The sequence below is a fragment of the Seriola dumerili genome, unplaced genomic scaffold (assembly GCF_002260705.1).
Source record: "Seriola dumerili isolate Sdu_G_001 unplaced genomic scaffold, Sdu_1.0 BDQW01000242.1, whole genome shotgun sequence".
NCBI classification, from domain to species: Eukaryota; Metazoa; Chordata; class Actinopteri; order Carangiformes; family Carangidae; genus Seriola; species Seriola dumerili.
In genome coordinates this window covers 4,693,672-4,709,435 of record NW_019174497.1, presented here as the reverse complement: position 1 = coordinate 4,709,435, position 15,764 = coordinate 4,693,672, and the positions used below count along the sequence as shown (strand labels likewise).

The window sequence follows — 15,764 nt, the reverse complement described above, 5'->3', positions numbered from 1 at the left end:
TTCCTTATACTGTTGTATACGACTCATTGCTGCATTGTTTTATGTTTGTGATCTAAAGGTATCACAATCTTTATTACTTTACTTTTATTCTAGCTATCCTTGAATGATTTGACTAAATACAACAAAAGGAAAAATATTTAAATTAAAGAATAAATGTCAACCATGTATGAAATTTCATATTTTGGATAGAAGTATACAGTCATTTTATGATCCTATTAAATTGCTTTGTGTTTTACTGAAAGGATTTTCCAATGTTTAGTCTACCCTCATTGATATATATACACAGTAGAAAAACAAAACAAGAAATTTTGAAAGTAAAATTTGTTACAGGACTTTGTTACATTGTTTTTGTTATTTTTATGAAATTGAGCACAAATATTCCTTAAAATCAGTTTAGTGGAATTTAGAAATGATAGCTACTTGGTCCCATTTCCAAACGTGCATATTGGAAGACAGTGACAACCAACATCTGGGCAGTACTTATCTGATCTTTGTGCTTTTACATCTATAAGATACATAATGAAATTCAATCTAAAAGCAATTGCGGGCAACAAGTCAAGCAAAGTAGTCAAGACGTCCCTCTCCCCAGCTATCTTTACCAGCTCTTCCTGGGTGATCCTGAGGTGTTCCCAGGCCAGATGAGATATCTCTCTGTAGAGTGTTCTGGGTCTACACCGAGGCCTCCTACCAATCGGACATGCCTGGAAGGCCTCCAATGGAAGGCACCCAGGAGACATCCTAAACAGATGCCGGAACCACCTCAACTGGCTCCTTTCAACGCAATGGAGCAGTGACTCTACTCCGGATGTTAGAGCTTCTCATCCTATCTGTAAGGCTCAGCCAAGCCACCCTGCGAAGGAAACTAATTTCAGCCACTTATACCGTTGATCTCATTCTTTCGGTCATGACCCAAAGCTCATGGTGCATGCTGAAGGTCCCAGTCTGACGAGAACCAACAGAACCACACCATCTGTGAATATCAGAGGGAATTCTGAGGCTCCCAAACAAGACACACTCCTCCCCCTGGCTGCGCCTTAAAAACTTGTCAATGAAAATCACGAACGTGATAGGTGGAAAGGGACACCCCTGGTGGAGGACAAAAACCACAAGGAACATGTTGGACTTTCTGACCAAGAATCAAGACACAACCCTCACTTTGGTACCCCATATTCCCATAGTGCCCCCACAAGATCAATTAAGGGACCAGGACCTTTGTCTTCTCTTTAGATAATGGACCAAAGGAACACACTTGAGCCTTCAGACAGCCAGTCACAGTCCACTGTCTCATTCCATTTATGTTCCTCCCACACTGAGAGATGGTGAGTGTTACCATGTCTTCATTAGCTACAGCAGCACTGACCACCAGTGTATCCACTGCATCATCAACCAGCTGGAGTCCTGTGGCCTGCAGGTCTGCTTCCATGATCATGACTTCATTCCCGGGCACACCGTGTTGGAGAACATGGCCGAGTGCTTCCAGGAGAGCCAGAAAGTCTTGGGGAGAATGGAAGTAGGGTTAAAAATGTCAAAATCAAGATGTATTATTTGTCCAATAGATGACAGGTAAATTGTCTGTCTCATAAAAGCTCATTCTATATTTAGAAATAATATCTGAACATGTAGGCAATCACTCTATAATCCTACCTGACACCTGCAGCCATGTGAACAGCAGAACGGACTCTGTCCCTTTAACAACCCTGAAAGCAGAACAGTGAAGAAGTCTTAAATCTTCTTCTTGAGTTTTACAGTTGGTTCTTGTTCATCCACAGTGTGATCAGTCTTCATTCCTGTACCACAGGAGTCGCTGATGTCTCCTGGAGGCCAGCATTTCTCTGTTGCATGGAGGTGAAGATGATGCAACTTAAGCACTGTTGTCATTAAAGGTACAGTCACTGTACCAACATCACCCATGTTGGAATTCCACTGGGAAAGACTGTATAGTATAGACTATGCCTTTAAAAGACTCCTCGCAGTGCCATGTTTTATTTTTCATTTCCTACTTCCTTATACTGTTGTTGACTCATTGCTGCACTTTTTTTTTTATCTGTTTGTTATCTAAAGGTATGAAATAACTTTTACTTAACTTTTTTTAACTCTACTATTATTTGTGAAACCAATGATTTGACCAAATACAACAGGAAAAAAAAAATTTACATCAAAGAATGAATATAAACCATGTAGGAATTTTGATGCTCAATGTTTGTTGAAACTGTTTAGACAAAGAGGTTTGGATAGAAGTATACAGTCATTTTGGAGGCTGTAGTTTCTGGTCCTATTAAATAGCTTTTTGTTTTATTGAGAGGGATTTATTATGTTTAATCTACCCTCATTGATATATGTACACACATACAGCAGTAAAACAAAACTGAAAATCATAACCTGTATACAATTGTCTTTTCCACAGGACTTTGTGAGACTGTTTTAGACTCCGTAATATTTATGTAATGCACTGGAAATTGCGTACATGTATCCATTAAAAATCATCTTAATGCATTTTTAGAGGTTTTTTTTTTCTCGAAATGATAGCCATTTGTCCCATTTTCAATCCATCTTAAACAATGGTGTAAACCTGTCTGGCACAAAAATGAAAGAAACACGTAAGCATAAACAATTCACTGCAGCTACACAGTGAAATTCACCATTATGTTGAATAAACAACACTCTGACACATACTGAGATTAGAACTCTCAGGTGTTTATTGTTTTGTGTCAAAGCCTCAGATTATAATTTTAATTGACATGTCTCTCCACACTCAGGTAGTGACAGGATTAATTTCCAATAGACAGTATTTTATAGCTGAACCATGATCATAAATAGTATCCTTGTAAGGTATTTACAAAATATGAGTTGATGTTCTGACCTTTGTCTTCTCTTTAGATAATGGACCAAAGGAACTCACTTGAGCCTTCAGACAGCCAGTCACAGTCCACCGTCCCACTGTCTCCTATTCATGTTCCTCCCACACTGAGAGATGGTGAGTGTTACCATGTCTTCATTAGCTACAGCAGCACTGATCACCAGTGGACTCACTGCATCATCAACCAGCTGGAGTCCTTTGGCCTGCAGGTCTGCTACCATGATCGTGACTTCATTCCCGGGCGCACCGTGTTGGAGAACATGTCCGAGTGCATCCAGGAGAGCCAGAAGGTGCTGCTGGTTCTCAGCCCGGAGTTTGTGAGGAGCCGCTGGTGTCTCCTGGAGGCCAACATGTCTCTGTTCAGAGACTGTCTGGAGAGGAAACCCATCGTCCCAGTGCTGCTGCAGCCAGGAGTCTCAGTTCCTCCTCACCTCTGCCACCTCACCTACCTGGAAGCCAACGACCCTGAATTTATGAATAAGCTGCTGAAGGTGCTCTGCACCCCCAACCAGCAGCTTCAAGGGTCCACTGTGGTGCCCTTCCAGGCTCCCTCTATCTACAACGGGAAAGCCCTGCAGCCTTTGACTGCTGTCAATGATAAGGGACTCAATAGATGGGACTGTGGTCAGTTCAGTGACATGGATGTGCCAGACCAACTGCGCCTGATCATTGAGGACCAGGAGAAGTACAGAGAGGCTGTGAGGATGATCAACACTGTCTCTCAAAAAGTGTGGCTGCGTCCACTCTGGCTTCGAACACTGGCTGGCCTTTGTTTCGGATTGTTTCTTACAGTCTTGATAATGGGTTCTATAGTTCTGCTAATTGTTTTTTCTGGACTATTGGTGATCAGTACTCCTTGTTTCTGGTGTGTTATAATTGGGTTTTTTATTCAGTTTGGTCTCTGGCAGAGAGATGATGAGAAGTACATTATGAGGGAGATGCAGAAAGCTGTAGGTCAGGCAAACATAATCCTTTCTGTGGAGAAGGCGTTAATGGGCTGCATGTCCAATTCCAAACTCTATCTGGACTATCTAACTCTGGATGGATGCAAACGTGAGTTTGCAGAAACATTTTCTGAGCAGGCTGGTGCTGAGGACATGTTTCGAAGAGCAATGATCTACTTCTCATCAGGTTACGTCTCCTGCCTTGCCAATAGACACTTTCCTTTTCCCCGGTCCAGCTCCACTGGTCATCTGGCGGGAGGGGTGTGTTTCTGTCAGTATGTCTCGCAGCAGCTGAGCAGGGGAGAATGGAAGTAGAGGTAAGAAAGAAATCAAGATGTATTAATTGTCCAATAGATGTCAGGTAAATTGTCAGTCTCAGAAAAGCTCATTCCTCACATATACATCCTCTGGATATATGAAGATATAAATTCATAACATATTAAATACATCAAATACACATAGTAAAATTCATGTATGCAAATATTAAAAATACATGCTGAATTTTTATATGGTATTTTAGGTTGCAATCATATATGTTAATATACATTTAGTTTATATATGCAAGTTTCTTAAAACGACATGCATATAAAAATTCTATATGCTTCTGCATGTTTATCTTATTAATTGGTCATTCATTTTAAACATGTCCATTTTGCCATTCTGGGAAAGTGGAACCCACTGTTTATAATTTCGGACTGACATATATTTATGCAGCATACTGTATGTCTATAATATAAGCATAGATGCACAAACACAATTTCTAATAGATGTCATATATAATTTTTATGATAGGATAACAGGATACTGTGGGGTTTTTTTGTGTGTGTTTTTTTCAGCAAACTCAATGGAGGCATAAAGCTGACGTTTTCTTTAGCCACTTGTGCTTCACTGATAAATGTTTTTATTTTGCCATGTACACTTTTCATGCCTTTTCTTACATCTTTTGTCTTTATAAAGTTTACTAGCTTTGTCTTTTAGTTCTCTTGATTGCACGATTACAACCGCACTTCTTTTTGCATTAACAGGCTACTTACTATTTAGCAACACTGAGTTGCTTGAGAACGTTTGATTCTGCAGCGAGGGACACGTTACAGATTTTGGAATCTATTGTTATACTTGAAATGAATTGAAATTATTCTTGTTCTTCAGCATATTGTGGCATTTGAAACTATCGGTATCATAAGAGAAGTCATGTTTGCCACAAACCTAAACGTATTTGAGTATCCATGGTAACATATATTACATGTGGGACTGTCATAAAGTGGGTGACGACACAGCACTTGTCCCCATTTTTGCCATATTGTGAACCAATTTAGTGTTTTTACTTACTTCCATCACAACCAGAGACTTTGCACATAACTATCCTGGGTTTGTTTGTGTTTTGCATTTTGTTTGGTTACAGTTCACACACCATCATTACTTCTGATTGAATTAAAACACAGACGGGTATTGTTAAGTTTAGCTATTGCATATTTGTTCAGTTTTATGTTCCACAAATTAATGATTTTCTTTCTCTGTTACTTACCATACCTACCATGTGCTCCAGGGACAACAGGAGGACACTTCCCCTATTTATACACTTGGTTACATCATCAGTGATGTCACTGGGGTAGACTATGTATGGGGGTAGGTAAGGAGGGAAAGTTGATTGATTTTGTGTTTATTTAGTGAATGTTTAGTTTGATTTATTGATAAATAGTTGTAAATGGTAGATGGAAGTGTTCCTATAGAAAGGTTTGGGAAAAACCAATAACTTTGTCACACCCCTGTTTTCAGGAAACACATGGTTGGCAGGTATGGTACAGCCCAGGTGGCTCCAGTTGATGCAAGGAGCTATTTAAGCAATTGCTTTAGGTTGCTGGTGAGGCAACATCAGTGCAGCCATGTGCACGTGCTGTTCGCTTATGTAACTATGTGTTCGCTTATGTTCAGTTCAGCCAAGTTAACTGTTTATTTAGTTTTTGGCTTTGTACATATTTTGTGTTACACGTGTATCACGGTGCCACTTTCTGTGTAAATAAATTAGTATTTGTGAAACATGAACACAGTTTCTTGAATCTGCCTAATGCAGTACCTCTAAACACACACTGGTCAGGCCCCCCAACAGGTACCAGCAGGATGACTTGGACTAGTTTATATCGTTTATCGATTATATTGTTTTAAAATTGAATGTATTTTTAATGTGAATGTAGCAACTGATCAAGATATAACTGTATTACTAGAGGCTGAGTCATTTGGGTGTTTCTATATTTCATGTGGTATTTAGATTCTGTTTACATCACAATCCCAAACACACTGAGTTTTGAAAACAACAGTATGTTCATTAAAAGACTTCACCTCATTTAGACATTTTTTTTTAAAAATCATATTCCAATTTATTGTTTAAGATAAACCTTTGCTGGAACTCACATCACATCCACACTTAAAGTGACTTTAATCAGTTATATAACACAGCAGCATGATCACTGAGCACGTCTGAATGTGTGACTCTTTTAGCTTTAATAGCAATGCCATCGTGTCTGTGTGATGTCCGAGTGTGTCCAGGAGAGCCAGAAGGTGCTGCTGGTTCTCAACCCAGAGTTTGTGAGGAGCCGCTGGTGTCTCCTGGAGGCCGATATGTCTCTGTTGCATGAAGGTGTAGATAATGCAACTTGAGCACTGTTGTCATTAAAGGTACAGTCACTGTAACAACATCACCCATGTTGGAATTCCACTGGGGAAAGACTGTGTAGAGTCTTCACAGGGCTGTGTTTTGGTTTTCATTTTCCTCCTTCCTTATACTGTTGTCGGCAGCTCGTTGCTGCACTGTTTTATGTGTTGATTCTCTAAAGGTATGAAAAACTTCTTTTTTTTTCTAGCTATCCTTGAATGATTGACTAAATACAACAGAGGGGAAAAATATTTAAATCAAAGAGTGAATGTGAACCATGTATGGACTCACTATGATACTCAATTTTTGTTGAAACTTTAGGACAGAGAGGTTTGGATTGAAGTATACAGTCATTTTTGAGGATGTAGTATATGGTCCTACTAAATTGCTTTGTGTTTTACTGAGAGGTTTTTCCAATGTTTAGTCTACCCTCAGTGATATATATACAGTTGTAAAACAAAACTGAAAATCATAACCTGTATGAAAGTGAATTTTTTACTAGACTTTGTTAGATTGGTACATTTATGTAACACACTGGAAATTGAGTGTATCCTTTTAAATCAGTTTAATGCATTTATTAGTGGAATTTAGAAATGATAGTTACTTGGCCCATTTCCAAACATGCATTTTGGAAGACAGCAACAGACAGTGGCTGGGCAGAACTTATCTGATCTTTGTGCTTTTGAATTCAGAAAATACATAATGAAATTCAATCTAAAGTAAATGTGTGAACCTGTCTGGAACAAAAATAAAATAAACATGTTAGAAAATTCAACAATTCACTAAGACAACACAGTGAAATTCACCATTATGTTGAATAAACAACACTCTGACACATACTGAGATTAGAACTGTCAGGTGTTTATGGTGTTGTGTCAAAGCCTCAGATTATAATTTTAATGTACATGTCTCTCCACACTCTCAGGTAGTGACAGGATTAATCTCAAATAGACAGTAACTGCTAAGACTCTGTGACCTCACTAACTTCTTCCTTGCACACTGTTGAAGGTAAATACACTTTATAGCTGTACCATGATCATAAATAGTATCCTTGTAAGGTATTTACAGTATATGAGTTGATGTTCTGACCTTTGTCTTCTCTTTAGATAATGGACCAAAGGAACTCACTTGAGCCTTCAGACAGCCAGTCACAGTCCACCGTCCCACTGTCTCCTCTTCATGTTCCTCCCACACTGAGACATAGTGAGTGTTACCATGTCTTTATTAGCTATAGCAGCATTCAGGAGAGCCAGAAAGTCTTGGGGAGAATGGAAGTAGGGTTAAAAATGTCAAAATCAAGATGTGTTATTTGTCCAATAGATGACAGGTAAATTGTCTGTCTCATAAAAGCTCATTCTATATTTAGAAATAATACCTGAACATGTAGGCAATCACTCTATAATCCTACCTGACATACCTGCAGCCATGTGAACAGCAGAACGGACTCTGTCCCTTTAACAACCCTGAAAGCAGAACAGTGAAGAAGTCTTAAATCTTCTTCTTGAGTTTTACAGTTGGTTCTTGTTCATCCACAGTGTGATCAGTCTTCATTCCTGTACCACAGGAGTCGCTGATGTCTCCTGGAGGCCAGCATTTCTCTGTTGCATGGAGGTGAAGATGATGCAACTTAAGCACTGTTGTCATTAAAGGTACAGTCACTGTACCAACATCACCCATGTTGGAATTCCACTGGGAAAGACTGTATAGTATAGACTATGCCTTTAAAAGACTCCTCGCAGTGCCATGTTTTATTTTTCATTTCCTACTTCCTTATACTGTTGTTAGTTACTCATTGCTGCACTGTTGTATGTGTTTGTTATCTAACGGTATGAAAAAACCTTATTACTTTACTTTTTTTTTAGCTATCCTCTGTGAAACCAATGATTTGACCAAATACAACAGAAGGAAGAATATTTAAATTAAAGAATGAATGTAAACCATGTATCAATTGTGATGCTCAGTTTTTGTTGAAACTTTAGGACAGAGAGGTTTGGATTGAAGTATACAGTCATTTTGGAGGCTGTAGTTTCTGGTCCTATTAAATTGTTTTGTGTTTTACTGAGAGTTTTTTTTCTATATTTAGTCTACCCTCATTTATATATACAGTGGTAAAACAAAACTGAAAATCATTGCCTGCATGAAAGAAAATTTTCACTGGACTTTGTCAGACTGTTTTAGACTCAGATATGTTCATGCAGTACATTTGAAACTGAGTAGGTGCATTTTTAGTGGTATTTAGAAATTATACCTTTTGATTTCCAAACGTGTGCATTTTGGAAGACAGCGACAGACAGTAGCTGGGCAAAACTTGAAATTCAATCTAAAGTAAGTGTGTGATCCTGTCTGGCACAAAAAATAAGCTAAACATGTTAGCCAACAATTCACTACGACAGCACAGTTGAATAAACACCACTGTGACACATATACAGATTACAATTGACAGGTGGTGGTTGTTGTTTCAAAACCCCAGATTGTGATTTTAAGGTACATGTCTCTCCACACTCTCAGGTAGTGACAGGATTAAGTTCCAATAGACAGTAACTGCTAAGACTCTGTGACCTCACTAACGTCTTTCTTTTGCCCACTGTTGAAGGTAAATAGTTACTTTTAAAAAATGTTATAGCTGAACCATGATCATAAATAGTATCCTTGTAAGGTATTTACAAAATATGAGTTGATGTTCTGACCTTTGTCTTCTCTTTAGATAATGGACCAAAGGAACTCACTTGAGCCTTCAGACAGTCAGTCACAGTCCACCGTCCCACTGTCTCCTTCCATTCATGTTCCTCCCACACTGAGAGATGGTGAGTGTTACCATGTCTTCATTAGCTACAGCAGCACTGATCACCAGTGGACCCACCCCATCATCAACCAGCTGGAGTCCTTTGGCCTGCAGGTCTGCTACCATGATCGTGACTTCATTCCCGGGCGCACCGTGTTGGAGAACATGTCCGAGTGCATCCAGGAGAGCCAGAAGGTGCTGCTGGTTCTCAGCCCGGAGTTTGTGAGGAGCCGCTGGTGTCTCCTGGAGGCCAACATGTCTCTGTTCAGAGACTGTCTGGAGAGGAAACCCATCGTCCCAGTGCTGCTGCAGCCAGGAGTCTCAGTTCCTCTCCACCTCTGCCACCTCACCTACCTGGAAGCCAACGACCCTGAATTTATGAATAAGCTGCTTAAGGTGCTCTGCACCCCCAACCAGCAGCTTCAAGGGTCCACTGTGGTGCCCTTCCAGCCTCCCTCTATCTACAACGGGAAAGCCCTGCAGCCTTTGACTGCTGTCAATGATGAGGGACTCAATAAATGGGACTGTGGTCAGTTCAGTGACATGGAGGTGCCAGACCAACTGCGCCTGATCATTGAGGACCAGGAGAAGTACAGAGAGGCTGTGAGGATGATCAACACTGTCTCACAAACCAAAGTGTGGCTGCGTCCACTCTGGCTTAGAGTACTGGTTACATTGTTTGTTACAATTGTTTTTATGCTTATCTTAGTTTATTTTGTAATGAGGCTAACTACATTCATGATTGACGACAATATTTCCAAAAACAAAAACACAAATCTTTTTAGACTGGTGGTGCTCACTAGTACTTGTTTCTGCTGTGTTCTTTTAGCATTTATTATTAATCTTGCTTTCTTGAAAAAGGATGAAGAGAAGTACATTGTGAGGGAGATGCAGAAAGCTGTAGGTCAGGCAAACATAATCCTTTCTGAGGAGAAGGTGTTAATGGGCTGCGTGTCCAAATTAAAACTCTATCTGGTGTATGTTTCTCTGGATGGTTGCAAACGTGAGTTTGCAGAAACATTTTCTGAGCAGGCTGGTGCTGAGGACATGTTTCGAAGAGCAATGATGTACTTCTCATCAGGTTACGCCTCCTGCCTTGCCAAAAGACACTTTCCTTTTCCCCGGTCCAGCTCCACTGGTCACCTGGAGGGAGGGGTGTGTTTCTGTCAGTATGTCTCGCAGCAGCTGAGCAGGGGAGAATGGAAGTAGGGATATGAAAGAAATCAAGATGTAATCTGTGATGTGATCAAGATAATTGAAAAAGAAATCAAGTTAATTGTTCAATACATGTCAGGTAAATTATCTGTCTCAGAAAAGCTCATTCCTACTTAAGAAATATTACCTCAACATACACAGGTGACATACCTGCAGCCAACCAGCTTGTATTGTGAGTGGAGTAAGACGAGCCACTGAGAGTTTTTAAGGGCAAAATTACGGCAGCCATGTCAGCAACAGAACTTCTGTCACTTTAACAACCCTAAAAAGCAGAACAGTGAAGAGATTTATATCTTCTACTTCCTGAGTTTTACCATTGGTTCTTGTTCATCTGCACAGTGTGATCAGTCTTCATCACTGTATCACAAATAGGTATGAATTTACTTTATTGTGAATTCTGTGTTGTCCTGATTCTGTGTGATTATAGTTTTTAATCTTCAAAGGAGTAATATGACGCTGTAGGTTTTTGCATGTGTGTGTGTGGTTGTTTTTTTCAGCTAATTTCTCATGATAGTGCTTCACTGATAAATGTTTTTAGTTTGCCATGTGCACTTCTCATCATGGGTCTTTATAACTCCTATGAACTTTGTATTTTAGCCCTTTTGATTACAGGATTATGACCTTACTTCTTTTCGCATGAACAGGCTACTTTCTGTATATTTAGCAACACTGAGTTACATAAGAAGGTTTGATTCTGCAGCGAGTGACATCACATTACACTTTATAGATTTGGGAATCTATTGTTATAGTAGATATTAATTGAAAATAAGAACTGTCTGTGTTTTGTTTCTTCAGTGGCATTTGAAGCCATCGGTTTCATTAGAGAAGTTATTTGTGAATGATTTGTACTTTATTACATGTGGGATTATCAGGATGACTTGGACTATTTTTTATCTGTTTTGATATTGATTGTTTTTTATTTGAATTTAGCAACTGAACAAGATATAAATGTATTACTGAAAGCTGAGTCATTTGGGTTTTTCTAAATGTCATGTGGTATTTGCCTTCTGTTTATATCACAATCCAAAACACACAGAGTTCTGAAAACAAAAGTATGTTCATTAAAAGACTTTACTTCATTTACACAAGTTTTTAATCATATTAAAACTTATTGGAACATATTGGAATCTTTGATCAGGATTTGTGATTGGAACCCCAGGTGAAGAAAGCTGTGCAGTCATGTTTTTATCATTTTAGAAATATAGCCAAGGTTACGTCTTTTATTCCAGGCAGAGATCCGGAGAAACTCATCCATGCTTTTACTGCCTCCTGCCTTGACTACTGTAACTTCCCATATACCTGTCTCAATCAGAAATCAATCCACCGCCTACAGTTTGTTCAAAATGCAGCAGCCGGCTCATAACTCAGTTCAAAAAATATTTTCATATCGAGACTGTCATCCTGTAAAAAAACGAGCCCATAGGTTGTTTGTGCAGCAGGTTATTACGACCCATAGTTACGTTTTGTTGTTAGGCAACATCTAGTGGCCTTAGTAATTATGACAGGAGCAAAGGGAAAATTGAGGTGACATCATATATGGAGGCGACAAAGTCCATGGGTGGAGGAGGTTGAGGTGGATGGAAGGGTCAACTATAGACAGACATATGATACAGGAAAGCGGTGTTCTATTCTCATGTCAAAGTAGCAGTTTATGTTGTTTTTATTGTCCATGAACAAAAATCATCTAATGTTGAGGAAGTACCTATATTAACCCAAATCATGATCTTTTCATAAACCTAAACAAGTAGTTCTAGAGCCCAAACCTAACCAAGCCATGACCGTTATTCCAGTAAGCATGGCGATGAAGGTAGGTCCAGCGCTCTTGATACAGTCGGTGTGTTTTTTATTGTAACCATGACAATCAAAGTGCAGTATGCCTGCCACCGTTGGGGCGCTATTTCAGGAGATACTCCTATACACTAGCTGTCCATTTATTTGAGGATTGGTTTCAAAATTCTTTTAATTGCTTTTAAGGCCAGGCTTGGGCTGGCCCCTCCTTATATTTCTGAGCTTTTATCCCTCTACGAGCCGGGACGCAGTCTAATATCCTCTGGTAGTTCATTGCTGGCCATTCCAAGGTCTAGGTTGAAAACCAAAGGAGGCAGGCCTTTGCTGTCAGGGACCCTAAACTTTAGAAAAACTTGATTAGACCCGCAGAGTCAGTTCCATGTTTTATCTTACTTCTTAAGACACATTTTGTGATGTCTTTTTAATTTCATCTACATTTTACTTGTACAGATTTGTTTGGATGGTTTTTATTTGAATCAGCTCATGCACTTTGTTATTTATTTATTTATTGAAAAGTGCTGTACAAGTCTTTTTCTTATAATAATGTTTGAGATAAACTTTTGCTGTAACTTACATCACATCCAAACTTGAAGTGACTTTATTGAGTTATGCTGAACAGTAGCATGATCACTGAGCATCTCTAAATTTGTGTCTCTTTTAGCTTTACTAACATAAAATAAACACTGCTAAATTAAATCTTTGAAAAATTTGCCCAAATGTTTAAATTATATTTTTAGTTATATTATATTATATTTTTTATCTCATTTTAGTTTTCCATAGATAATGGACCAAAGGAACTCACTTGAGCCTTCAGACAGTCAGTCACAGTCCACTGTCCCACTGTCTCCTTCCATTCATGTTCCTCCCACACTGAGAGATGGTGAGTGTTACCATGTCTTCATTAGCTACAGCAGCACTGATCACCAGTGGACCCACCCCATCATCAACCAGCTGGAGTCCTTTGGCCTGCAGGTCTGCTACCATGATCGTGACTTCATTCCCGGGCGCACCGTGTTGGAGAACATGTCCGAGTGCATCCAGGAGAGCCAGAAGGTGCTGCTGGTTCTCAGCCCGGAGTTTGTGAGGAGCCGCTGGTGTCTCCTGGAGGCCAACATGTCTCTGTTCAGAGACTGTCTGGAGAGGAAACCCATCGTCCCAGTGCTGCTGCAGCCAGGAGTCTCAGTTCCTCCTCACCTCTGCCACCTCACCTACCTGGAAGCCAACGACCCTGAATTTATGAATAAGCTGCTTAAGGTGCTCTGCACCCCCAACCAGCAGCTTCAAGGGTCCACTGTGGTGCCCTTCCAGCCTCCCTCTATCTACAACGGGAAAGCCCTGCAGCCTTTGACTGCTGTCAATGATGAGGGACTCAATAAATGGGACTGTGGTCAGTTCAGTGACATGGAGGTGCCAGACCAACTGCGCCTGATCATTGAGGACCAGGAGAAGTACAGAGAGGCTGTGAGGATGATCAACACTGTCTCACAAACCAAAGTGTGGCTGCGTCCACTCTGGCTTCGAACACTGATCTACATTACTGGTGTAACAGTAGTTTTAGTCTTAGCAAGTTTTTGTACATATTCAGGTATATTTGCATTTATGCTTTTGTTCACAGTTGACAACCATAGTGTTTCTGGAACATTGATACTCACTATTTCTAGTCTCTGCTGTGTTCCAATAGGGTTTCTTATTCAGCTTTGTCTCTGGAAGAAAGATGATGAGAAGTACATTGTGAGGGAGATGCAGAAAGCTGTAGGTCAGGCAAACATAATCCTTTCTGAGGAGAAGGTGTTAATGGGCTGCATGTCCAATTCAAAACTCTATCTGGTGTATGTAACTCTGGATGGTTGCAAACGTGAGTTTGCAGAAACATTTTCTGAGCAGGCTGGTGCTGAGGACATGTTTCGAAGAGCAATGATGTACTTCTCATCAGGTTACGCCTCCTGCCTTGCCAAAAGACACTTTCCTTTTCCCCGGTCCAGCTCCACTGGTCACCTGGAGGGAGGGGTGTGTTTCTGTCAGTATGTCTCCCAGCAGCTGAGCAGGGGAGAATGGAAGTAGGGATATGAATGAACTAAAAACTATTAAATACCCAATATACGTATGTCAGGTGAATTATCAGTGCCAGAAATATATATAGAATATTATACATTTATAAACATTACCTGTTAATAGCACAACTCACATAGGACACACTGTCTAATTTTATTTGATAAATCCACATCTCGACTAACATGTGGCACTGAGAGCCATTCAAGGCTCAGTTACTTCATTCACGTTATAAGCCCTTCACACACCAGAACAGAGAATGCCTCCCTAACAAACCTAAAACAGTTTACGGTTTCTACTTCCTGATTTCAATTTTGGTTCTTGCTCTTCCACACAGTGAGGTCGTTTTTCATCATGTGTGCTTGACTTTACTGTGCCATGAACAGGTGTGAATGTGCATTGCTTTGTATAATATGTTGTCCTTTTACTGTCATTACAGCTTTCATTTTTAAAAAGAGAAGTGTGTTTCTCTTTATATGTCTCCCCACAGTGGAGAACGAAGCAATGGATTTTTTTGGGGGGCATTTCTGCTTTATTTCTAGTGAGCCGCTGTGGTTAAGACTTATTCTTAGCACATGGTACTAGCTCTACCAGGTGAGCTACCAGGGCGCCCAGAAGTTCTTCAAATTTGGCACGAATATTCATTTGGACTCAAGGATGAACTGAATAGATTTTGGTGGTCAAAAGTCAAAGGTCAAGGACACAGTGACCTCACCAAACATGGTTTTGGCCTTGTGAACGCAATATCTCATGAACTCTTCAAGGGAATCCCTTGTGTTCACTGGGACTCTAGGATGAACTGATTAGATTTTGGTGGTCAAAGGTCAAAGCCAGTATAACTTTAGTGGTTTTGAATAAAAATTGATGAAACTGCTAAACTTTTTTTGGTGACAAAAAGGTGAACTGTTAATGCAGAAAAAGCTATTTACTTTCTGTTAACATTTTCAGGCTGCATGTGAACAGTCTTGAAGAAATTACTATTAGTGTACTTGTAAAAAAGTGGTTCCCTTGATGATAAGTTTCAGCCACTTTATAGAAAATGATGGACTTAGAAATGGATGTGTTACTGACATTGAACTCCTTAGGTTTCAATGAGGAATGCTGAATGTCCGAGGCTCACTAGCAGTAGCGGACGCATTTCCACTTGCCTGAAATACAACCTGAGCTCAGACTGGTTTATCCACCTGTGTTTGGGGATAAAGGCCTCTGCAAAATGGATAACATGTACATTTTCATATTCTGCTGTGGTTTCTATTCATGTTCTGAGTCTGAATTGCCAATTTCCAGTATCCACCTGCATAGCTGTCTATAGATTCCCATGTTATCATGTCTCTTGAGCCATTTAGCAAGTGTGAGTTCATATTCAGTTTTTCGTGATTGACAAGACAAGATTATGGTTACATACCATTACAGTGAATTGAATCAGCAGCCTGGTATGATCAACTGGTATATGAATAACACGTCAGTTTCTTAAGTGAG

The 15,764-nt window shown here is 39.8% G+C and overlaps 2 protein-coding genes and 2 long non-coding RNA genes across 4 annotated transcripts; 3 read left to right on the top strand and 1 right to left on the bottom strand.

The window, feature by feature from the left end:
• Nucleotides 1-2,723: 2,723 nt before the first annotated feature.
• On the top strand, nt 2,724-3,900 carry LOC111229776 (the record flags this gene model as incomplete). The annotated part of the gene is made up of 1 exon (XM_022756247.1): nt 2,724-3,900. A coding segment is annotated over exon 1 (1,020 nt), but the record flags the coding sequence as incomplete, so codon positions are not given.
• Nucleotides 3,901-3,918: 18 nt separating this feature from the next.
• Nucleotides 3,919-8,080, bottom strand: LOC111229655. The gene is made up of 3 exons (XR_002665412.1): nt 7,869-8,080; nt 7,580-7,709; nt 3,919-4,092 (listed from the first exon to the last, which is right to left on the bottom strand). It is a non-coding gene; the product is annotated as an uncharacterized LOC111229655 (long non-coding RNA).
• LOC111229656 lies at nt 6,206-7,639 on the top strand. Its single transcript, XR_002665413.1, has 3 exons — nt 6,206-6,632; nt 7,377-7,459; nt 7,558-7,639. It is a non-coding gene; the product is annotated as an uncharacterized LOC111229656 (long non-coding RNA).
• A 935-nt stretch (nt 8,081-9,015) lies between the features above and the next one.
• On the top strand, nt 9,016-11,509 carry LOC111229647. The gene is made up of 2 exons (XM_022756065.1): nt 9,016-9,044; nt 9,156-11,509. The coding sequence occupies exon 2, from the start codon at nt 9,159-9,161 to the stop codon at nt 10,440-10,442; it is 1,284 nt and encodes a 427-aa protein (XP_022611786.1). The 5' UTR covers nt 9,016-9,044; nt 9,156-9,158; the 3' UTR covers nt 10,443-11,509.
• The last annotated feature ends 4,255 nt before the right edge of the window (nt 11,510-15,764 follow it).